At 40.3% G+C, this 24231-nt stretch overlaps 1 protein-coding gene across 1 annotated transcript; it reads left to right on the top strand.

Annotated features, from left to right (window-relative positions):
• The first annotated feature begins 2044 nt into the window (after window positions 1-2044).
• Window positions 2045-2851, top strand: LOC102404247 (CD63 antigen). The gene has a single exon (XM_006048931.4). It carries the CDS (start codon window positions 2102-2104, stop codon window positions 2849-2851), a length of 750 nt encoding a protein of 249 aa, XP_006048993.1. The 5' UTR covers window positions 2045-2101.
• Window positions 2852-24231: the final 21380 nt, after the last annotated feature.

The raw sequence follows: 24231 nt of genomic DNA, 5'->3' as shown, positions 1-24231 counted from the left end.
GGACTGAATGACCCAAAAGGTACCTGCCATCTACAAGAGTCACTGACTAAAATCAACTGAACTACTACCAAGAGAACTGGCTATACAGTTCTATTGGCTCCCCAAGAAGTTAGAATCTCAGCTTGCTTAAGTCACAATGCTCGCTGCCAAGGATACGGTCCCTGTCCTTGAAGAGCTAACTGTCTAGTGGAGTGCAGGTATTAAATAATTAATTTCAATATAATGGTATCTGATAATACCTGAGACATTTTCAAGGTATTGTAGGGTCTCAGAAGAGGCCCTTAAGCAAAGAAAGGTGGGGAAAACATTGTAGACAAAAAGAAACAGCATTATCAAAGGTATGAAGGGGAAAACATGGCTTGTATGTTCTATGTGTGTGTCTACAAGTCATTAAGTTTTCTTTAAGGATAAAGTATTAAGTGGAAAATGGTGTAAGCTTGTAGGATAGTCAGAGGCTAAGTCATGGAGGGCTTTATATGCCATATTGAGAAGCTTAAACTTTCTTTTATAAGCAGTGGAGAAATATTTGAGGTTTTAGAGAGAGTGATGCAGTCAGATGTCATGATAGATAATGTTTCTGACTGTGGTGGAAGAATGGATACATTTTTAATGAGGCAAGACCAGAAGCAAGGAGATCTGTTAGGAGACTTTTGTCATATCCTACTGAGGAAATGTAAAAGCTTAAATCAGGGCAGTGGCAGTATGGAGGAATGGAGGGGAAGGAAAGGCTCAAAATTATGCTGGATGTCAGTTGGGCAGGAGTTGATAATTGATTGAATGTGAGGGCTAATGGAAAGAAAATACTGCATAAAAATCAAGATAATAAGAATATCAAAGAATCAATGCTCAATAGGTTAACTGTAGAAGAGAGGTCCAACCAGAAACATTACTGGCTGAAATATGCAGAATGAGTAGAAAGGGTAAGACCTAAGGGAGAACAATATGGAGGCTGCTGGAGTAATCCTTGTAATGGATGGCAGTGACTGGATTAATGCATTGCCTGTGAGGTGGACAGAAGTAGATGGATATGAAGGATTTTAAGGAAGTGAGAATTGACAGAGCTTTTTGATGGATGGGATGTGGAGATGAAGGAGAGAGAAAATTAAAGTATGATTCCCCAGGTTTCTAACTTAGGCAACAGAGAGGATGGTGACACCATTTATTTGAGACAAGAAACTCCAGGAGAGGAGTGTGTTTGGGCTCTATTGATGAGTTTAATTATGAAAAAATTGAGCTTCAGTTCCTGTGAGACATGGCACACTAATTCATTTATTCCTTCACTCAACAAATATTTACTGAGTACCTACTATATGCCAGGTACTATGCTATATTCTGGGACTAGAGCAATGAAGACAGTCTAGTTTAAATTCAAGTAGACATGTTGATGAGCTTCCCAGGTGGCGCTACTGGTAAAGAACCTGCCTGCCAGTGCAGGAGACAAAAGAGACGTGGGTTTAATCCCTGGGTCGGGAAGATCCCCTGGAGGAGGGCATGGCAACCCACTCCAGTATTCTTACGTAAAGAATCTCCTGGACAGAGGAGCCTGGTGGGCTACAGTCCATGGGGTCACAAAATGTAGGACAAGACTGAAGCAACTTAGCATGCATGCACAGACATGTTGGTATTTGAATGAAGCTAAGGATGAGTTTAAAGCTAAGTTATAGGTTTGGGACTCACTAGTGCATGAAATCATTCAGAGAGTCTCTAGAAAATGTTAATATGTGGGGCAGGGTTGAGGAAGAGGTACCAAAAAGAAAACTGAGAGGTAGTGGCCAGAGATAGGAGGGAAATCAGGAAATGTGGTATCACAGAAGCCAAGAGATAAGTCATTCAAAGATGGAGTGATGAATGTTTCTGACAGATCAGAGGAGAAAGTCACTGTCCATTGGATTTAGTGACAAGGTGCTCATTGGTGAGATATGTGGGAATATCATCAGAATGATATGGGCAGAAACCAGTTGCTGTGGGTTAGGAATGAATAGGAAAGGAAATGGAGATGGACTTTGTAGATAATATTTTTCCCCCAAATTTTAGCTATATAGAAAGCCCCTGAGCCAAGGCAAGAGCGTGCACAGCCTTCTGGAGCCCAAGCCTGGAAGCCATGGTGGTGGAAGGAGGAATGAAGTGTGTCAAGGCCTTGCTCTATGTTCTTCTGGTGACCTGTTGCATCTGTGCAGTGGGACTGATTGCTGTGGGCTTAGGGGCCAAGCTCGACCTGAATCAGACCACTAACTGGGGGGCCACCCCTGAATCCCTGGCGCCCGTGGTCATCATCGCAATGGGTGTATGCCTCTTCCTAGTGGCCTTTGTGGGCTGCTATGGGGCCTGGAAGAAGGACTACTGTCTTATGATCATGCTTGCCATCTGCTTGTCCCTAATCATGCTGGCAGAGGTGGTTGCAGTCGTTGCTGGCTATATGCTTAAAGATAAGGTGATGTCAGAATCTAATAAGGACTTCCAGCAGCAGATACAGAATTATCAAAAAAACAATCACATGTCATCGATTATGGACAGGATGCAAGAACATTTTAAGTGCTGCAGGGCAGCTAACTACACAGACCGGGAATACATCCTGCTCACGACCAAGCAAATCCCTGGCTCCTACTATGTCAGCATCACTAAAGGCTGTGGGATTAATTTCAGCATAAAGGAGATGCATGCTGAAAGCTGTGTGGTGAAGACTGGGGGCTGGCTGAGGAGCAAAGTGGTGATTGCAACGGGCTTGAGCATTGCCTTTATGGAGGTCCTGGGTATTGTCTTTGCCTGCTGCCTCGTGAAGGTCATCCGACGTGGTTATGATGATGTCAGGGGTCTGGTCTCTTCAGCCCGCTTAAACAGGGGAGTGGGGTAGTGTACTCCAGGTTTTTCAATTAAATGGATTATTTTTTCAAACCAAAAACCGTGTTTCGACTCTAAAAGGGGAAAGTAACATCAATAATAGCTGGAAAAGGAATGTGGTGCCCCGAGTTACACAAACTGCAATGTTGAGGACATAGTCCTTTAAACTACCAACTCTGTCTAAGACTTCTCATCCCAACTATTAATACAAGGAGTTGGAGTTCAACTACAAAGTTAGAAGAGTCCACACAAAATCACCCTCACTTCTGACACCAACTGTAACTTTGAGAGTTCCCCAAACACCTGTAAGCTTCAGTAATTTATCAGAAAGATTCACAGAGCTCATTGAAACTTATTATACTCATAGTTTATTACAGGGAAAGGATACAAATTAGAACCAGCTAAATAAAGTAAATGATATGTAGGACAGAGTTTGGGAGGGTCATAGGTGAAGCCTCCATTGTTCTTAGGATGTATTACCTCCCCAGTATTAATGTGTGAAAATATGCACAGAGTACTGCCAACCTGTGAAGCTCACCCAGCTGTGCTATCAGAATTTTTATTGGAGCTTCACTATGTAGATAAGATTGATTGATTGATTGGTCATCCATGTGGTTGAACTCTGTCTGCAGCTGTCCACTCCCAGGATATTGGGCTGATTTCACATGGTACTAGGGGCCTGCTTTGAATGACAAGGACAGTCTTATCACTTGGGAAATTCCAAGAGCTCAGAATTTACTTCCCAGGAGCCAGGGATGGACATACTTCTTTTTGAGAAGGTCAAAGTCTTTATTATACAACGGAATCACGTGAAGATTTTTGGTTTTATAGTTATTTAGTCTTGCTTGAATGAATTAGGCTTGAGCATGTTTAAATGCTGATTAGTAATTGAGAACTTCAAGATTAAAGATAGAGGGCAGAGTTAAGATGGCAAGATTCTTGAGAAGGTAGGAAGGGATGGATTCAGACAATGAGGGAACAGAGGCATTAGCCTTCTCCTACATAACAGCAGGCAAAGATGAAAGGATGAGGACTGACTTAACAGGGCATAATAAAAAGTCTTGACTAATGTCCTCTAATTTCTCTGTGAAGTAGGAAGCAAAATCATTTGTTGAGAATGATGGCCCAGGAGAAAGTCAGGAGTATGAGCAGCTGGAAATAGTTGCCATGGAGCAGGAAAACCCAGCAAGCTGGAAGACCTGAGCTAAGGGTCTCTTTGATACATTAATATTGATGACCAGAAATTTATAGTGGCACCAATCTGCATGGTTTCAAAATAAGCACAGTGGTGCAGTTCAGGCTTAAAGGAGTCTGAGGAAGAGATTCAGAAATCAAATTTTGCAATCTTCCCAGTTTTAGGACAAGAAGAGTGAAGTCTCTAATAAAGCAAGGAGGTAGAGAGAATATCTGGAAACAAGTTAGAGGTTAACCTAAGCATGACCTAAGCACCTCCCAAAGACCCTTCCTCCAAATATCATTACCTACAGGGTTAGGGTGTCAACAGGTGGATTTGGGGGACATCAATATTCAGACCATAGCAGGTATGATTATTCTCATTTTAGAGGTGAAGAAATTAAGGCTCAATATGCTTTGGTAACTTCACCCAGGTAAAAGATTCAGCAGCAGATATAGGATTTGAACCCATGTCTTAACAGGATTAATCCATAGCACCACAGAGACAGGAGGTCACTATTTACATAAGATTTCAGTTCAGAAAAACTCTTCACTGCTTTTATTTCCTATATTTAGAAATGAGTATTTTAGTTTTGTATTACTATTATTTGGGGAACAGTTGTTTCTATTTTGTTTCCCTAGCTTTTAGTAAACTTCCCTTTGAAAATATTAGTCTATCTCTTCTTTGCTGAAGTAGAAGAAAAGATGTTTTCATTTTATTCCAATTACAGGGAGAAGTGAGTGCTCAGTCACTAGCATAGCTGTCCCACTCAGCTCAGCCATCATTATTCTGAAGCTCATTATTGCTCAGACCTTGTAAGGTTTGGTTTTACTGAGGAATCCCATTCATTATTTAGGGCATGTAGCAAAAATAGATTCTGATGAGTTAAATATAGAAAGTCCAGGCCATCATCTAGATGTCAGAGTCATAAAGAAAATGACAATGATTCATAGAGTGTCAGAATAGGAAGAAATTTCAAAAACCATCCTGTTCACTTCATTTTACAGACACAAGACCTGAGACCCAGAGTGGTTAAGTAATGTTCCAGAGGTCTCATTCAGGTAGTATGGAATAGACAGAGCCAAATCACCTGATTAAACTTCTTTTTTCTATCCTTAACATCACAGTGGCCAAAATTTGGTTTTGTCAGATTCCTACTCTCTGACTCAAGTCCAAAGTTCTTTTAATGTCTCTAACTTCCAAGTGGGCCACACAAATATCAGTCTCTTCTTTTGTTCTGTTGCTAGATTCAGTTCAGTTCAGTTCAATCACTCAGTCGTGTCTGACTCTTTGAGGCCCCATGGACTGCAACACCCCAGGCCTCCCTGTCCAGCACCAACTCCAGCAGCTTGCTCAAACTCATGTCCATCAAGTCCGTGATGCCATCCAACCATCTCACCCTCTGTCATCCCCTTCTCCTCCCACCTTCAATCTTTCCCAGCATCAGGGTCTTTTCCAATGAGTCAGTTCTTTGCATCAGATGGCCAAAGTATTGGAGCTTCAGCATCAGTCCTTCCAATGAACACCCAGGACTGATTTCCTTTAGGATGGACTGGTTGGATCTCCTTGCATTGCAAGGGACTCTCAAGAGTCTTCTCCAACACCACAGTTCGAAAGCATCAATTCTTCAGGGCTCAGCTTTCTTTATAGTCCAACTCTCACATACATACATGACTACTGGAAAAACCATAACTTTGACTAGACGGACCTTTGTCGGCAAAGTAATGTCTCTGCTTTTTAAAATGCTGTCTAGGTTGCTCATAGCTTTTCTTCCAACAAGCAAGCATGTTTTAATTTTATGGCTGCAGTCACCATCTGCAGTGATTTTAGAACCCAAGAAAATAAAGTCTCTAACTCTTTCCATTGTTTTCCCATCTATTTGCCATGAAGTGATGGGACCAGATACCGTGACTTTCATTTTTTGAATGTTGAGTTTTAAGCCAGCTTTTTCACTCTTGTCTTTTCCTTTCATCAAGAGGCTCTTCAGTTCCTCTTTGCTTTCTGCCATTAGGGTGGTGTCATCTGAATATCTGAGGTTGCTAGATTAGAAACCAGGAAACTTTGAAGAAGAAGGGTAGAAGATGGGTGATAGCTCTCATGTACCTTTTCTGCCTTTTCCCTTACTCCTTCCTTTTCATTATTTTACTCCCAAAGATGTTTTCCAATGCTGGTAGAAGGGTTTATGCTTGAAGGTGTCTATCAGATATATATTGTGACAGTTTTATAACATGCTCCCGAAATTCTTACATACTCCTCAAGAAGCAAAGTCTATATCCTCTATCCTTTAATAAGTGTTCTGTGAATGCTTGACTGCTAGAGTGTGGCAAAGGTGAGAGTGGCTCAGTTTCTGGGCCTGGGCCTTAAGAAACGGGCATGTTTTATTTTCTGTCTCTTGAGATGGTCATTCTTGAAACACAGCTACCATGTGTGAGAAAGCCAGCAACCCAAGGAGAAGCCTCAGTGAGCTGTAGCTGGCGGCCATCACCACCTTGCCAGTCACGTGAGTGAGCCTCTTGTCTCCCTTGCAGAGCTCTACCCAAACTGCTGATCTGTGGATAAATAAATGGTTATTGCTGCTGCGAGCCACTAAATTTTGTTTTGTTTTGGTAGTGGTAAGGGGATTAAGTGGCAGAAAATAACTGGAACAGGTATTTCTACAAAAATGCTATATAACAAACCACCCCCTAACTCATTGGCTTTAAATAGCAGTCATTTATTCTCACAGATCTTCAGGTTACCTAGGGCAGCTCTACTCTGTGTGTGCTCATCTGGGAGGCCAGTCTGAGGGGCTATACTCCCTAGGACAAGCTCTTCTCATGAGATGGCAGGAGTCCAAGAGGAGAGTGAAAGACACAAAGCCCAAGCTCAGAACTTGCCACTGTAGCTTCTGCCAACATACCACTGGCCAAAGCAAGTCACATGGCCAAGCCCAAAGGCAGGTGGTGAAGAAATATACTTTCTCCCTGTAATCAGAGGAGCTGTGAAGTGACGCAGCAAAGAGGGGGAACAAGAAGGAGTGAAAAATTGGGAGCAATTGTGTGATCTACCATAGTGAATAGAACTCAGCAACTTTGGGCTGAAATATCTCTGTTAATTTTAAAGCATTAATAGATTCTCTGAGATCTACTACCAGGATGTTTTACTGATTTTAGAAAATTTAAGAATAAAATTAAAGTAAATTCAAGAAGAAGAAAAAAAGAATTCATATGCACATTTTTAACCTTGAGTGGGCTGAGAAAAATACTTAACTAAGAAAAAACAGCTACTAAAAAAATGCAATTGCCTTGTTTCCTGCCTAAACTGCACTGTGCAATATAATCTGGAGATAAATACTCTTTTGCCTTTGTAAATCAGATTCTCCCAAGGGAAGTGTTTACTGCATTCCCAGTAAAATCATGGGTTTCCCATGAGAATAAAAATACTATCTTTGGGGAATAGCATAAAGACATATTATTCTTCTTTGCCTTTCTATAGCTACTGAAAATTAAATTGGGAAGCTAACTTATAGTCTTTGAATGTTTCTTTTTTAATTTAATTCTTATTTTATATTGGAGTATAGTTGCTTTACCATGTTGTATTTGTTTCAGGTGTACAGCAAAGTGATTCAGTTACACATATATGTATATCCATTCTTTTTCAGATTCTTTTCCCATATAGGTTATTACAGAGTACTGACTAGAGTCCCCTGTGCTATACAGTGGACCTTTGTTGATTATCTATTTTATATATAGTAGTATATTACTAATCCCAAACTCCTAATTTATCCCTCCCCCACCTTTCCCCTTTGATAACCAAAAGTTTGTTTTTTAAGTCTATGAATCTGTTTCTGTTTTATAAATAAGTTCATTTATATAATTTTTTTAGGTTCCACATGTAAGTGATATCATATATTTGTCTTTGACTTAACTTCACTCAGTATGATAATCTTTAGGTCTATCCATGTTGCTGCAGATGACATTATTTCATTCTTTTTATGGCTGAGTAATATTCTATTGTATATATATATATACCACATTTTCTTTATCCATTCATCTGTTGATGGTCACTTAGGTTGCTACCATGTCTTGGCTATTGTAAATAGGGCTACAGTGAATATTGGGGTGCATGTATCTTTTTGAATTATGGCTTCCTCCAGAAAGTGTCCAGGATGGGTTTGCTGGGTTATATGTTAGCTCTGTCTTGAGTTTTTTGAGGAACCCTCGTACTGTTCTCCATAGTGGCTGCACCCATTTACAGTGCCACCAACAGTGTAGGAAGGTTCCCTTTACTTCACACCCTCTGGAGCACTTACTGTTTGTAGAGTTTTTAATGATTTTCATTTTGACTGATATGATGTGAATGTTTCCTTTTAGAGAATCTGCTTTTGGCTAACAAGGAACTACATTTCCCAGAATTCCCTTCTCTGCATAGTTTTTTGTTAATATGGATCACTAGAGACATTTTGGGGCTCCCCAGGTGATGCAGAGGTAAAGAATCCGCCTGCCAATACAGGAGACATGGGCTTAACCCCTGGGTCAGGAAGATCCCCTAAAGAAGGATGTGGCAACCCACTCTAGTATTCTTGCCTGGAAAATTCTATGGATAGAGGAGCCTGGCAGGCTACAGTCCATGGGGTCACAAAGAGTCAGACATGACTGAGCACACACAGAGACATTTTGGGTAAGATTTGAATGGTGGAAATAAAGCAACATACATATTCTTTTTTATACTTGGAAAGAGTGCATGGTCACAGTGCTTTTGCAATGCCGACATGGTGTTGCTGATCTGCTAGCTCACCTTCTTGGTGTGGGGCAGCAGCTGGGTTCACAACTCCTCCAGGTGCTGCCAGACACTCTACAGCTTCTTCAGTCCTAAGACAGTGTATGCAGCTTCTGGGACAACAGTAAGGTCTGCTTCTTCTACCTACCTTTTCAGCTTCTCTGATACCTGCATCAAGTCTGTGTTCAGCTTTGTGATAAAGGGTGTCAGGTTCTCCTTCATGTCAATCCATCACTGACTAGAGGCTTGAGGGCAGTTAGAAACTGATACAAGTTCTAGTTAGTCTTCAACTTCCAGCTTTCCTTCTGGGCTGCCTGTTCTGCTGAATTTAGACCCAGTGCCTGGTGCAGAAGCAACAGCCAAACAAAAACTAAGCAGCTTCCTTGATTATATAAGGTCAAATTCCTGTAATAACTTTCTTATTTAACATAATTGCTTATGGTTTTGCTTCTCTGATCAAACACTGACAAATACAAGTTGTTGTTGTTGTTTAATCGCTCAGTCATGTCTGACTCTGTGGCCCCATAGACTGCAGCATGCCAGGCTTCCCTGTCCTTCAGCATCTCCCGGAGCTTGCTCAAACTCATGTCCATTGTGTCAGTGATACCATCCAACCATCTTGTCTTCTGTCATCCCCTTCTCCTCCTGCCTTCAATCTTTCCCAGCATCAGGGTCTTTTCTAGTGAGTTGGCTCTTTGCATCAGGTGGCCAAAGTATTGGAGCTTCAGCTTCAGCATCAGCCCAATGAATATTCAGGGTTTATTTCCTCTAAGATTAACTGGTTTGATCTCCTTGCTGTCCAAGGAACTCTCAAGAGTCTTCTCCAACGCCACAGTTCAAAAGTATCAATTCTCCTGCACTCAGCCTTCTTTATGATCCAACTTTCACATCCATACATGACTACTGGAAAAACCATAGCTTTGTTGGCAAAGTACTGTCTCAGCTTTTTAATAGGCTGTCTAGGTTTGTCATAACTTTTCTTCCAATGAGCAAGCATCTTTTAATTTCCTGGCTGAAGTCACCATCTGCAGTCATTTTGGAGCCCAAGAAAATAAAGTCTGTCACTGGTTTCTATTGTTTCCCCATCTATTTGCCATGAAGTGATGGGACCAGATGCCATGATCTTTTTTTTTTAGAATGTTGAGTTTTAAGCCAGATTTTTTACTCTCTTCTTTCACCTTCATCAAGAGACTCTTTAGTTCCTCTTAGCTTTCTGCCATAAAGATGTTATCATCTGCATATCTGAGGTTATTGATATTTCTCCTGGCAACCTTGATTCCAGCCTGTGCTTCATCCATCACAGCATTTCTCATAATGTACTCTATATATAAGTTAAATAAGCAGGGTGACAATATACAGCCTTGATGTACTCCTTTTACAATTTTGAACCAGCCCTTTGTTCCATGTCCAGTTCTAACTGTTGCTTCTTGACCTGCATACAGGTTTGGCAAACAAATGCAAGAACCTTATGTAAAACTCAACATGATTTATCTTTTCTAACATTTTTTTCCAAATACCCAAGTCTTTTAGCCTATAGTAAATACTTACTAGATGCCAAGTACTTTGGTAGGCACTAAAGGAAACAAAATGAATAAGATAGTTGATTCCTGCCCTGTTAAGCTCAGTCTGGTCCCCATATATATTGCAGAGTTATGTAAAGGAACCAGTAGAACTGTTAAATACAGAGAATATTATTATCCAACTCCTAGAACAAACCTTGGTGCTCTAGTGATTTCTCTGTAACCTGTGATATGTGTCTAGGTACAGTGGAATTGCCTGACGACATGTGTATGACACTAGGGAAAAGGATAACATGGTACTTAGTTGTTGTGACATCCCAGTGACATGTCGTTCAGTCGTGTCCGACTCTTTGCCACCCCATGGACTGTAGCCTACCAGGCTCCTCCGTCCATGGGATTTTCCAGGCAAGAATACTGGAGTGGGTTGCCATTTCCTTCTCCAGGAGATCTTCCCGACACAGGATTTGAACCTGGGTCTCCGGCATTATATGCAGACGCTTCACCATCTGAGCCACCGGGGAAGTCAACGTCACAGTCTTAAGTGGCCTGGAAATGTAAAACCAATCTTTCCCATGCCCAGAGGATAATAATAGAAACTATATAAAAAATAGTATTGCTAATAAAATAGTATAGGTTGAGAGGGTAGAAATTCAGCTTTCTCACTGGAGCAAAGAAGATGATCCCCCTGTATCTGACATCTGGTAGCAGAGAGGTGAGGGGCTGTGCATGCTGCAGGCTACGGGGAAGTTCATCACCAAACTTAGTGCCCCTGGGAGGAGGCACAGATACCCACATGACTTACCTTAATAGAGGAGGAGGAAGCTGTGATGATGCTGTTCCCTGTAGCAATGACTTCTGTACACATATTTCTAAAGATAAAAATGGTCTCATAATTGATTAAATATATGATCATATGTCCATGCCATGTAATACTGTGCAGCCGTTAAAAAAAGGGTGAGGTAGTTGTATGTGGACTGGTGATGGGAAAAACAAGACATGTTAGTCAGTCAAACAAGGGGCCAGCTGTGAATAGTGTGCTACTATTTGTATTTATAAAGGAATAAAAATAGGCTATATACATATTTACTTGTATAAGTACAGAAAATCTTTGTTGTTGTTGTTTAGTTGCTTCAGTCATGTCCAACTCTTTTCAACCCCATGGGCTGTAGCCCGCCAGGCTCCTCTGTCCATGGGCTTTCCTAGGCAAGAGTACTGGAATGGGTTGTCATTTCCTACTCCAGGGGATCTTCTGCATTGGTAGGCAGATTCTTTACCACTGAGCCACCTGGGAAGCCCTACGGAATATCTTTGGAAGGATTCTAAAAACCAGTAACATTGGTTGCCTCTGGAGGGGAGGACAGGTAGGATAGGGGACAGGAGTAAGAGCAAGACTTTGTACCTAATACTCTTATAACTTTTTCATTTTGTGCCATGTGAATTTAATACTCATTCAAAAAATAAAGGAAATAAAATGTAAAATTAGAAAGAAAATGGCCAAGTAAATGTAAAGACATTTGGAAGATAACTCACCCCTCTTGGAAGCCCCACAGAAAACTGGTACTGGAGAGGCTGAGAATGCATCCACTGGCCCTGCTACTTACAGCAGCAGTAGCAGTTGCCAGGTTTGACCAGTTGCCAGGTTTCCAAGTTCAGGGAAATGAGGGCTTGCAAAAGAAGTAGCTTGCAAACAATATGGCATTGATCCTATTTGGGGTGAAGAGGTCAAGGGGAATTATTCACAGTGAAAGCCATTACAAAAGACCACTGCTAATGGCTCCTCTTTGGACTAGTTCCCCAACATAATGAGGAATCTGGAAGCTTGGGAGATCTTTTTCAAAGACCACCCCATCCATTTGCCACATAAACTATCAAAAACAAAACAAAAGGCAACTGTGAATCTGAACATCCTCTAGAGAGGCTAAGGTGTGCGTTAGTACTGGAACAACTGAAAACTTCCGCCAGCTAAGAGCTAAGAGCAGAGTTACTTGTTAACCACCTCAGGAACACACTCAGTCAGCAGAATGGAGCCTTGTATGACAGAGCCTCAGGGCTTAAAAAAGTTATTGAAGGAAAGAATCCCATTAGAACCTTCTGGGGACTAGTTCATACACTCTCACGTCACACCGTATACCTCAGAGAGCACAATTCCCATCTTTTAGGAGAAATCAGCCTCTCATTTGCTTTCTCAATCACATGTATTTCCACCTTCATGTCTGTCAAACTACCAACACAGAAATTCCAAATGCAGCCACCTTTTCATCTGGAAGAGAAAAAGGCAGCCAAAGTGCTCAGTCTCTTGTCACAAAATACCCCAGGTCCCAGAGTCAAGAAAGCACATATTTTCAGCAGAAAATGTTCAGCCGAGCCCTGTCAGGATTGCAGTCCTGGTATTTGCTATTATGCGTATTTGAAATGTTGAGAAGGAAAGGGGAGATGAAAGAACTTGGGACCCTCAGGCACATCGGAAGTCATCCCACCTCAATTAGTTTTTCCTCCACCCTGTCACCTGGTTTAAGGGGGACATGAAAGGAAACTGCAGCTGCAGGATGCCCCTTTGCCCATCCCCCGTCCAGTCCAACCTACTTTCATCTCTTGCCCTAAAAAATAAATAGGACAGTGTGAGAATAGAGGAGTAAAAGAGACACTGGGTCACAAACCTCATTTTCTACCTCAACTCTTGCTCTTTTGTTTTAAGATCATTTTTACCTGGACCTTACTCCCCTGCATTCTTGATCCTTCTTTTAAGAAATCCTGAGTTTATTTTCCTAAGTCAGAATAAAATACTCAAAGCAGAAAATGCTCTGTAATGCAAAACACATCAACCTTCTTTTCAGGGCATGGTTTTACGCAACTAGAGGATGTTTGAGCTGCAGGAGAACTTAGACATCATTGTTCAAATCTCTTATTTGGGGGCAACTGAAACCCAGAAAAGTTAGTCAACTTGTCCAAGCTAGTTGCTGAACCAATAGTAGGAAGGAGGTTGTCTGACTCCTGTCAAGGAGGTCTATAAATAGACTTCAAAGTGAGAATTGTATTTTTTATTTTTTTTATGCTGCATACTTTATGCTGAATTTTGAACATACCAAAATAATACTCCGTATTGAAAGTCATTTATCTAATGATATTAACTACTCACAGCACACAGTTAAGAATCAGAAAGCAACTGAAAAAGATTAGATACTCCAAATAAATGTATTTGAGCTTATGTACTAAGTTTCTTTACTCTGAATATAAGAAATGTCCTCAAACTTTCCCTCGGAGTCTATTTACTCTAACTTTGCACACAGTTCTACCAAGCTTAGGTATTTGATTTTCTTCATTCACTTGTTTAATCATACATTGAACCCTTGCCCCAGACCAGGCACTGTTCTTGGAGATTGCAGGTTTAAAGACAAATAAGGCACAGCCTTGGAGCTTACATTCTGGAATTGTAAACCTAAAATTCCAAGGCAATATGCTTGTATGGGGGTCGGTGCAGGTACTGTGAGGCCACGCAGTCCAGCCTGGGAGAGTCAGAGGAGACCTCACAGAGCAGGTGAAATCTGTGCTGGGGCTGGGAGGGCAAGTAGGTGTTTACATTCTAGGCAAATGGAACAGTATGGAAAAGGTAAGGGACCCAGAGGAGTGTCATGTCTTCCAGTAAATACAGGTATATTTTATGACTAGAGAATAGGATAAGTTCAAGAATTGGTGGGCTTGTATACCACTCCCAGGAGTTTAGATTTTGTCCTGAAGGCGATACAGAATCAAACAAGACTGATAATTAAATTTGCCTGTTTGAAAGAAAACTTTAGGAGCTTGTAGTGAATGGGTTGAATACATAGGAATCTGTGGTACTGAACTCAGAGGATTTCTTCAGAAAGTTTGTTTCATAGTCCTTGTGAGAGATGGGACCTGAGTAAACTTGAGAGCATTTTAGGGGATAGAGTTATGAGAAATATTGGTCTTGAAGGCAGAAGGTGAGGAAAATGCAGGAGATGAGAATGATTTCCATATTTCTAGCTAGTTGTTTCCCCACATTACATTATGCCCTTCTTTCCTAGTAATAGAAGCTTTGAATTTTAATACGAATGGAAGAAGCCCTTATTTCCCAGTCTCCTTTGCAGCCAAGTAACTCAGTTCTGGCCAGTGGCTGCACGTGAAAGTGGTATGTGAATGTCCCAAGATGAGTCCTTAATGGGAAGGAGCATGCCCTTCTCTTCCTTTTTGATGACTGGAATTCAGCCATAATTACGGGAGGTAGAGCAGCCATTTTGGAAGATAAGGAGGAAACTGCATATAGAGGAGGGCAGAGGAGCAAGATTGAAAGGACTTGGGTCTCTTATGATTACAGAGCTGCCAAATCAGCCCTGAAGTACTCTCATTTACATGCAAGAAAAAATAAATTTCTTTTTTGTCTAAGCCACTGTTCTTTTGGGTTTCTGTGGCTCACAGCCACAATGAATCTTAAAACAGATGGTGAAACCATGGATTGAGAAGGTGAATGAAAGGAAGAATAAATTTGGGAGAGGGGAAGAATATAAATTTGGATAGGTCAGTGCTGAATTGTGTACTGAACTTCCAGATAGAAATATCAAGCCAGCAGTCACCTCTCAGTTCAGTTCAGTTCAGTTGCTCAGTGTCCAACTCTTTGCAACCCCATGGACTGCAGCAAGCCAGGCTTCCTTGTCCTTCACCATCTCCTGGAGCTTGTTCAAACTCATGTCCATTGAGTTGGTGATGCCATCCAACCATCTTGTCTTCTGTCGTCCCCTTCTCCTCCTGCCTTCAATCTTTATCAGCATCAGGGTCTTTTCCAATGAGTCAGTTCTTCACATCAGGTAGCCAAAGCATTGGAGTTTCAGCTTCAGCATCAGTCCTTCCAATGAATATTCAGAACTGATTTCCTTTAGGATTGACTGGTTTGATCTTACAGTCCAGGGGACTCTCAAGAGTCTTCTCCAACACCACAGTTCTATAGGTCTGAAACTAAGAGAGAGGTTTTGGATGTAGACCCAGACTTTAGAATGGCCCAAGTGGAGGTGGCAGTAATAGCTGTGGGTGCAATTATGAATGAAAAGTGGATGGCCAAGAAAGGAGTCACAACTAGGGGTCAGGGAAGTCAATTAATGTAGAAAGAAGGGAGAACGTATATACTTTGAACACAGAGGCAAAGCAGAAATCATGGGCAATGTGCTCAGGCCAAGATGGAACGAACAGATGGACATGAAATCAGTGAACTGCATTGATTGTCCAAAGCCAGAGTGGAACACAGAGGAGGCAGAGGCTGATGCTCACTCTACAGGCTTTCATGCTGTTGATGTAGGAGCAGTTAAAAGTGTGATCTGAGTACTTTGGGGAGCACAGTGACTGACTAACAGATCATCTCACACAGAGGAATGGTCATTAGATAAAGGTATGACATTAAGAGAACCTGCATCATGAGTAGCTTCATACAACACCATGACCAGGGAAGTTTGACTCCTAGCATGGGAGCTATCAATTCTCTGCCTCAGTTGTAAATATCTTCATGGGAGAGGCAACTATGTGCTAGAAGGCTAGTGCATCTTTTCAGAGCAGGGCAGTTCCCTATAGAAGCTAGTAGTTAACAATGTTTTGATTCTCCTCGAATTCTACTTGGTTCAGCAACTAGTTTTTGTTCTGTGATAGAAGAAAAGAGACAGGAAAGTAAGATAGAGTGAAGAGAAAGAGGATGAGAGAGTGACAGAGAGAACATTGACTTGAAACACTCCATTGTCATGTTATCTAAATTGCTTTTTCTCTCTCTGTTACCAAAATATTTCCATATTTCCATTCTTTCAAGATCCATCTCATATTTTATCACCCCCACAAAGATTTTCCAAATTACCCTGTCCCACATTGAGCTCACATTCATGAAAACTCAAATAGCATTTCTACCTCATTTGTACTACAGAAATAATCATTTAATTATATATTGATTTTGAATTATAATCTATGTGGAATCTTGTCTTTCTGAATAAATTACATACTCCCTGAACACAGAGATTACATTGTACATGGCATCTGTAATCCCTTACATGTCATGTTTATAGTAAGTATTAAACAGATGATTGGTGATGAAATGGAACCAAAGGAGCATGTGAGTTGTGTAAATGTCATGACACACATGCTAGTAACAGCATCTCCTGGTGACTCTTCAAGCAGAAGTAAGAACATACCATATTCCCTGTTCTTCTCTTTTGACATATGCACTAGAAAATATTTAAGTAATCACTCAGGAGTGTTAAGGTCAGCCACCACCCCATACCACACATAAGGGGACAGTTACTTGCCCAATGGATAGTTTATCCTATAGTGTTGACCCTTAGGCTTCTCAAACTTTTTCATTTTTTATTAAAGTAATTTACCTCAATTGGTTGAAATGGCTCAAGAGTTTATATATATATATATATATATATATATATATATATTTTTTTTTTTTTTTTTTAAGGAGCAGGGAATGGGGGAAAGGCTCACATTTCTTTGTAATGACTGTCAGACATAGTTTGAATTCTCCTGTGCAGAATGGGGCTGAGACTTGGAGTCTCCAAATTTATGTATAAATTTAGAGGCTCCTAGTGGATACTCTGACCAGTATGATGAAGATTATGGTGGCCAGGGTGAACTGAATTTCCAGGGCCTGCGGCAGTAAGCTCTGATTAACTGTAGAGATAGATCAAAAGATAGAGTATATTCAAAACTAAAAGCCCCTCCCTAATGATTCCAAATCCTGGATGGAATATAAGAAAAAGAGAACTCTAATAACACAACAAAGACAAAAAAAAAATGAGTTCCAGATTCAATAGCTATTAATCTTCAGATTGGGAGCAGGAACTACCTGATCTTACAGAGATGCAAACTGTTAGAAATGACAATAGCTGCTTTTATTGAGCTGTAGTGCCAGACACTATGCTTTGTTTGTTAAGTACATTATCTGTAATCCACAGCAATCTTACAAAAGTATCATTATCTCCATTATATGGGTTTGAAAACACAGTCAAAAGGATGCTAAGTAAACTGCTTAAGGTTGCAATGTTATTAATTGGACGGAAGTTAGAGAAATGGTATGGGGAGGGAGGTGGGAGGGGGGTTCAGGATGGGGAACACATGTACACCCATGGCAGATTCATGTTGATGTATGGCAAAACCAATACAATATTGTAAAGTAATTAGCCTCCAATTAAAATAAATAAATTTATATTAAAAAAAAAGAAACCCAAGTCTGTCTGAAGCTAAATCTTATGCTTTTTTCAATACTGCTGTATGATTGCTGAATTTATATACAGTTGATTTAATTTATAAAGAACTTCCATGTATTTCATCTGATCATTATGTATGACAGCTTATTGTTCTATCCATTTTGCAAATAAGGAAAAACAGGAGTAAGTCACTGAATATAGATAAGCCTCAGTTTCCTCTGCTATAAAAAGGGATAATAATGTCTACCTCGAGTTGTTACTGGGGGCTAGACATATTTACTATGTCCAATTACCAGTCCACAGTCAGTGCACAATAAATGCTTCCTCTCATATTGTTACTATCATTGGCAAGGTCGTGAAATGTCCAAAGTCATACAGCTTAAAGGTGACACATACATGACTCATGTGCAAGTTTTCTGAGCCTATCCCAGTGATTCACCTCCTGTGGCTGAGTCCAGTGAATCCTCAGGAGGATATCTCTATAGGTCTGCATTTAAGATAGACCAGAAGCACAAGGCAATGGCACCCCACTCCAGTACTCTTGCCTGGAAAATCCATGGACAGAGGAGCCTGGTAGGCTGCAGTCCATGGGGTCGCTAAGAGTCGGGAACGACTGAGCGACTTCACTTTCACTTTTCACTTTTCACTTTCATGCATTGGAGAAGGAAATGGCAACCCACTCCAGTGTCCTTGCCTGGAGAATCCCAGGGACGGGGAAGCCTGGTGGGCTGCCGTCTCTGGGGTTGCACAGAGTCGGACACAACTGAAGCGACTTAGCAGCAGCAGCAGCAGAAGCACAAGGTGTAGGCAGAAGTCAGGCATCCAAAAATCCTTCTGCAATTATTTATTGACCTTGGTATGCATTAGAATTAATGGTGAATTTTAAGAAATACTGAAGCCTAGGCCAAATCCCAGACCAATGACAACAGAGTCACTGGTGGTAGGGCTCAGGTATTAGTATTTTTTAGAGTTTCCCAATATGCAGCTAGGGTTAAGAACCATTGATGCAGAGAAAAGCAAGGCCAAACATTTGTCCATCTTGAGTTGTTTCTGACTCCCAGTGGCCTTGTCATCCACAGACAGCTTCCTGTTATAACATCTTAGTTTTATATGATGCGCTGCAGCTGGCAAAGTACTTTCTCCTTCCTCATTTGGCCATCAAAACACAGAGAAGCAGGCCAAGCAAAGACCATCCTGTTTTTTTAATGAGGAAAATTATATCCACAGACTTAATTTGGATTATCCAATGTTGTGACTAATTAGTGGTACAGGTGACTTTGAAAAACTTTCAACCAAGTACTCAATTTTATGCCTATGCTCTTTTTAGTATTTCTTTCTTTCTTTGGGTTATCAAGAAGGAAGAGAAACTTGTGGTCCCCATATTAATTCCTTGAATTCTTTTAAAGAATCCCCACTTCACCAGCTGAAAATTTCTTTAATTGCCATTTTAACAAACATGAATTTGATGGCAAGAGAATATTCAAAATCAGCCACTGCTGGTCTTAATGGTAAGTGGCATTTATATGAATAGATGTTAAAAATGTTGTTCCAGTGCAACATGATTATTAGATTATATTTATATCTGATTCTAGTAAACTCTTGAAATTGAGAAAATTTCTGAATTCTATAGAGTTAAGACAGTGATGGTTCTTAGAAAGGAATTTGATCAAACCCTCTTTGTTACTTCACTAAACTCTGACTCCTATACACCATAAATTATTTAGAGTATAATAAAACTGCTTACTTCTCTATAGTTAGGAAAAATGACCTATTCATTGTTTTGAATTTCAGTTGATTGATGTCCTCTTTACATCACATTTATAGCTGATAAGGTTACAACTGTGATAACTACTAATCACGGAAATGTAGAAAAGGTCAAGGTTTGCCTTTTTAGGCAAAATCCTACAAACCAGCCAAGGCTCCTTTATTTGAGATATAAAGAAAATGAAGGCAAAAGTATGTTTTCCAGTGAAGAGTGAAAACAAACAGGCCTGGAGGCACTATTAGGGGAAAGTCAGTATGGATTTAGCATCAGCTGAAAGGCTAGTGGCCTGGTTGCTAATTCTAACCATCCTTGACTTTCCATTAGCCCAATATTTAGACTGTATATTTTCTAAAGTTAAGAACCATTCATTTCTCACTAGACATTGCATTTGCAAAGCAAACAAAAATAAAACAGACACTACCACCACCCCAAACTGGATCAAAAGAGGTAATGGGCTAAGATATTAATATATGACACATGTCACAAAGACAGAACAGGCATCCCCAATCACTGTATAAAGTATTCCCAGTTCCCAATTATAAGAGAGCTTTAGAGAAGGCCTATGCTTTTATTGCTGGATTTTCTTCAATCCATAGTAATTTCAGTTGTATCTTTCTCCATCTTATTCTTTAAATGGGTGTTGACACCTTTTTCTCTTGGGTTGGAAGCTGTTGGATCTAAAGTATAGACTTTTGTCAGTTGCCATTAAATCATTTTATTTACTCAGGAGTCATGCTGCTCATTTAATTATTAAATGTCCTGAAATATCAGGTGTGCAATTTGCACTGGAAATATAACAATAGACCATCTTTTCTAATGGGATTTCAACAAGAATGAAACTAGAGGGATAAATCTGGCTCTGTAGTCATTAAGAATATAGGGCATTCCATTTCTGAAGAAGTTCCTAATGAAGAGGATTACGTAGCAAAGAAATAAAAAATAGAAGATAATCAATTATCATAACTATTTACTCCAGAGAAACATGCAAGTTATAGATTTCGATGAAGAATGTATTTTCCATTCTTGGTAAATAAATCATTATCTTGTTCACTTGTGTTTAAGAAGAGACATTTCCCTCTAGAGGAACCAAAATATGTTTGCTTTGTAGTTTATTGGAAAAAGCCATCCAGGCCATTTGTTGAAAATAAGCATACAAAATTTCTAAACATTGCAAATGCCTACTTTTCTTTTTCAGAGTTATTGGTGATGGGGATGGGTTTATGTGTATAGAGAGAGATGTCATCTTTACTAGAAGAGAGATGGAATCCTAGGGCAGAACAAGAAACAAACTGAAGCTTTACTGAACACATAAATCATGCTTGGCCCAGGGCAGCTGACAATTTGTAAGGCTAACCTATAATTCTTTTCATTCTTGGAATTTCTTCTAAGTCTAGTTTTATATAACCATCCAAAGCCAGACTTTTTCCTTTCTGTTGTGATTTTCTATCTCCATTCATTAACAATTACCACAAGCAAAACTAGAAAGAAATTAAATGGGTAATGCTGGGTGCATTCATTTTTATAGAGTAGGGAAATCCTAAATCAGTGCCTGAAGGAAAATAATTCACTTGCCTTAAGGAGAATATGAGTCGTTCCACTATACATCTGTTTGCTCTTCAACAAGATACTCTTAGTCCTGTTTAGAGAGCTGTGTTGTTGTTGTTCAGTCGCTCAGTCATTTCTGACTCTTTGTGACCCTATGGACTGAGCACACCAGGCTTCCTTGTCCTTCATCATCTACCAGAGCTTGCTCAAACTCATGTCCATTGAGTTGGCGATGCCATCTAACCATCTTGTCCTCTGTCGTCCACTTCTCCTCCTGCCTACAATCTTTCCCAACATCAGGGTCTTTTCCAGTGAGTCAGTTCTTCACATGAGGTGGCCAAAGTATTGGAGTTTCAGCTTCAGCATCAGTCCTTCCAATGAATATTCAAGACTGATTTCCTTTAGAATGGACTGGTTGGATCTCCTTGCAGTCCAAGGGACTCTCAAGAGTCTTCTCCAACACCACAGTTCAAAAGCATCAATTCTTCGGTGTTCAGCCTTCTTTATGGTCAGCTGTCACATCCATACATGACCACTGGAAAAACCATAGCTTTGACTATACAGACCTTTGTCAGCAATGTAATGTCTCTGCTTTTTAATATGCTGTCTAAGTTTGCTATAGCTTTTCTTCCAAAAGAAAGAGAGCCAGTTTTAACTATTAAGAAACCATCTCCCTGTTCACTTGTTCCATTCCCCCATTACTTTGGAGCAAATTTCATAGGAAGACAGATTGTGGTAAAAATATAAGACTGTACCATAATCCAAGAGAACATAAGGGGCCAGCTTTGTTAGAGACCAGTTTGATGTCACTGAACTGAGAAACCATACTTTTACCTATGTTTCTTGTAGTTTTTTAAAGTAGTTCATGGAGTGAAAAATGCTTCTTAGGGCTCCAGTTGAAATCCCAGCTATCAAGATTCTCACTCCAGAAGGCTTTGAGGTAGTTCCCTACTTATTCATTGGGAACATGAACTCTACAGAGTGAAGGTTCTCTTCTGAAGATGGGACATCAGGTGCTCCTAGAAGAATAAGAAGGAGTTCTTCACTGAGAAAACATGATCTGTGTTAACAAGTATTGTAGATTTGTTCAGTATTGATTTAGCTAATCTGGAACTACATCTCTCCAGAGTTCCCTTCCCTGCACAGTTTTGGGTCAGAGTGAGCTGCAAGAGACGTTGTGTATCAGATTATGAAGATACAAATGAAGTAGGGCCATCTTCTTACTTCTGAAAAATCACTGCAGGGCACAAGGTGCTGTTGCAGCTCACATAGGTTCTTTCTTATCTCCTGCCTCACCATGGCTTTTCCAACTTCTGGGACAATTAGGTGTTAAGCTCTGAGGCAAAGGGTGCCAACTTATGTAGGAGACCCTCATCTTCAAAGCTGGAGTCTTAAATAAAGCTCATGATGTGCAATCAACAGGGTTTCACTTTATTGTTGTGAGTCCCAGCTCGGCCTTGCCGGTTCCAGTTTACATTCATTTCCTTTACTTCATGTTTGTCTTTCCTTTTAAAATGCCAGCCCTGAGAGTTTGGGCTCCAGTGCCAGACTCAGAAGCAACAATTTCACATTGGTTATTTGATCAGCTTCCAAAATTGATTATGGTAAAATTCATATAGTAAATTCCTTAATGTACCTGTCTATTGATATAGATATTAATAAGTAGATGTAGCTTGAGATAGAGCTGGTAACACGGAAAGAGCTGGTGATAGAGGTAGGGACAGATATCTCCTAATGATTCTGCTTTTTTTCCCTGTGGTCACACGGCATGGCTTGTGGGATCTCATTCCTGGACCAGGGATCGAACCTGGGTCATGGCAGTGAAAGTCTGGAATCCTAACCACTAGGCTACCAGGGAAGTCCCTGATTCTGCTTTTTGGATCAAACCCTAACTGATACTGGAAGCATGAACTCTGTAAGAACTTGGAGGACCACCTCACGGGGAAGGAGTCAAACTGATAGTGACTAAGGAACCCAGCTTACACTGAACATCAGTTCTCTTGCTACTGTCTCAAGGTCTGGCTCCACTGCTGACTTCTAGCCTTTGTTCAACCCACAAACCGTCTTATTTTTTGATCCTGCCCCTTATGTCATCTCAGTCTGCTCTACTGACTATTGTTGCCTTGACTCCTTTTTGTGGCCAGTTTTCCTTGACCTTATTCCTGAATCTTCCATCTATGTGTGTGACTGCACTTCTCACTGAAGTCCTCCTACATCCCTGCTGCCTGTGATAATGCATTTACAGCCACCTCTCCTGCCCCTGCTATCCCCTCATAGTCTGCCACTGTCTTTGCAAAAGCAATGCCTTAACCCTCTAATATGCTGACTTCTGTGCTAAGAAGAATATCATCACACAGAGACCTTGAGGTGGGAGATGGGTAGTTGAGAGTGAGGGATTCAGGATTCCATCAGTAAAGGCAAGCCTAGATAGGAGACCTTCTTAGTGGCCTCTGATTAACCAAGGAATATCCGGAAAGCTGGCATGCCTTCAGAGGACTTTGGGGAGTTGTTGTTGAAGCTCCAAACAAAGCGGAGTTGAGGAGCCCAACATAGACCTCACCTGTTTCCTGAGTCTGAACAGAAGCTGCTTGCAAACATGGTAATTGGTAGTGACACTCTTAGCAACTAGGACACTGTGCCAAGTCTTTTAGATGTGATGGGACACTACATAGCCTGAGCAGCCCTCTGCAGTGGGTAAGCTAAAATTGATATTTTTCTTATGTTTGTAACAATTTTTGTCCTCCAGAGTTTCAGCCTGCAATCTTTTGTGAAACTTTCAATAAAAAACAAAAGCCTCTATAAGAAAATAATTAGTTTTACTGTAGCATTAAAGATAATAAAATAATTAGTAATAAAATTAGCAAAAGTAGTACAAAACATATAGTCTGAAAAACCACAAAACATTGCTGAGAGGAATTTAAAAAGACCCAAATAAATGGAAAGGCATTTCACGCACATGGATTGAAAAACCTAATATTGGTAAGATGGAAGTATTTCACAAATTGATCTACAGATCCAAAGCAATCCCTGTAAGAATCCCAGCTGACTTCTTTGCCGCATTTGACAAGCTCATCCTAAAATTCAAGTGGAAATGAAAGGGACCTAAAATAGCCAAAACAATCTTGAAAAAGAAAAGCAAAGTTAGATGACTCACATATCACAGTCTCAAAATTTACTACAAAACAATAACCAACAAAGTCTGGAACTGGCACAAGGATAGACATATAGATAAATGGAATACAATTGAGAGTCCAGAAATAAACCCTCACATTTACAGTTAACTGATTTTCAACAAGGGTGCCAAGAGAAAGAATAGTCTGTTTCAACAAATAGTGCTGAGACAACTAAATATGTACATGCAAAATAATGATGTTGAACTACTTCATGCCATACATAAAGGTTAACTCAAAATGGATAAAAGACTCAATTGTA

Source organism: Bubalus bubalis, chromosome X (genome assembly GCF_019923935.1).
Source record: "Bubalus bubalis isolate 160015118507 breed Murrah chromosome X, NDDB_SH_1, whole genome shotgun sequence".
Taxonomy (NCBI): Eukaryota; Metazoa; Chordata; class Mammalia; order Artiodactyla; family Bovidae; genus Bubalus; species Bubalus bubalis.
The sequence above is the reverse complement of the archived record's forward strand: the minus strand, read 5'-3'. Positions and strand labels throughout refer to the sequence as shown.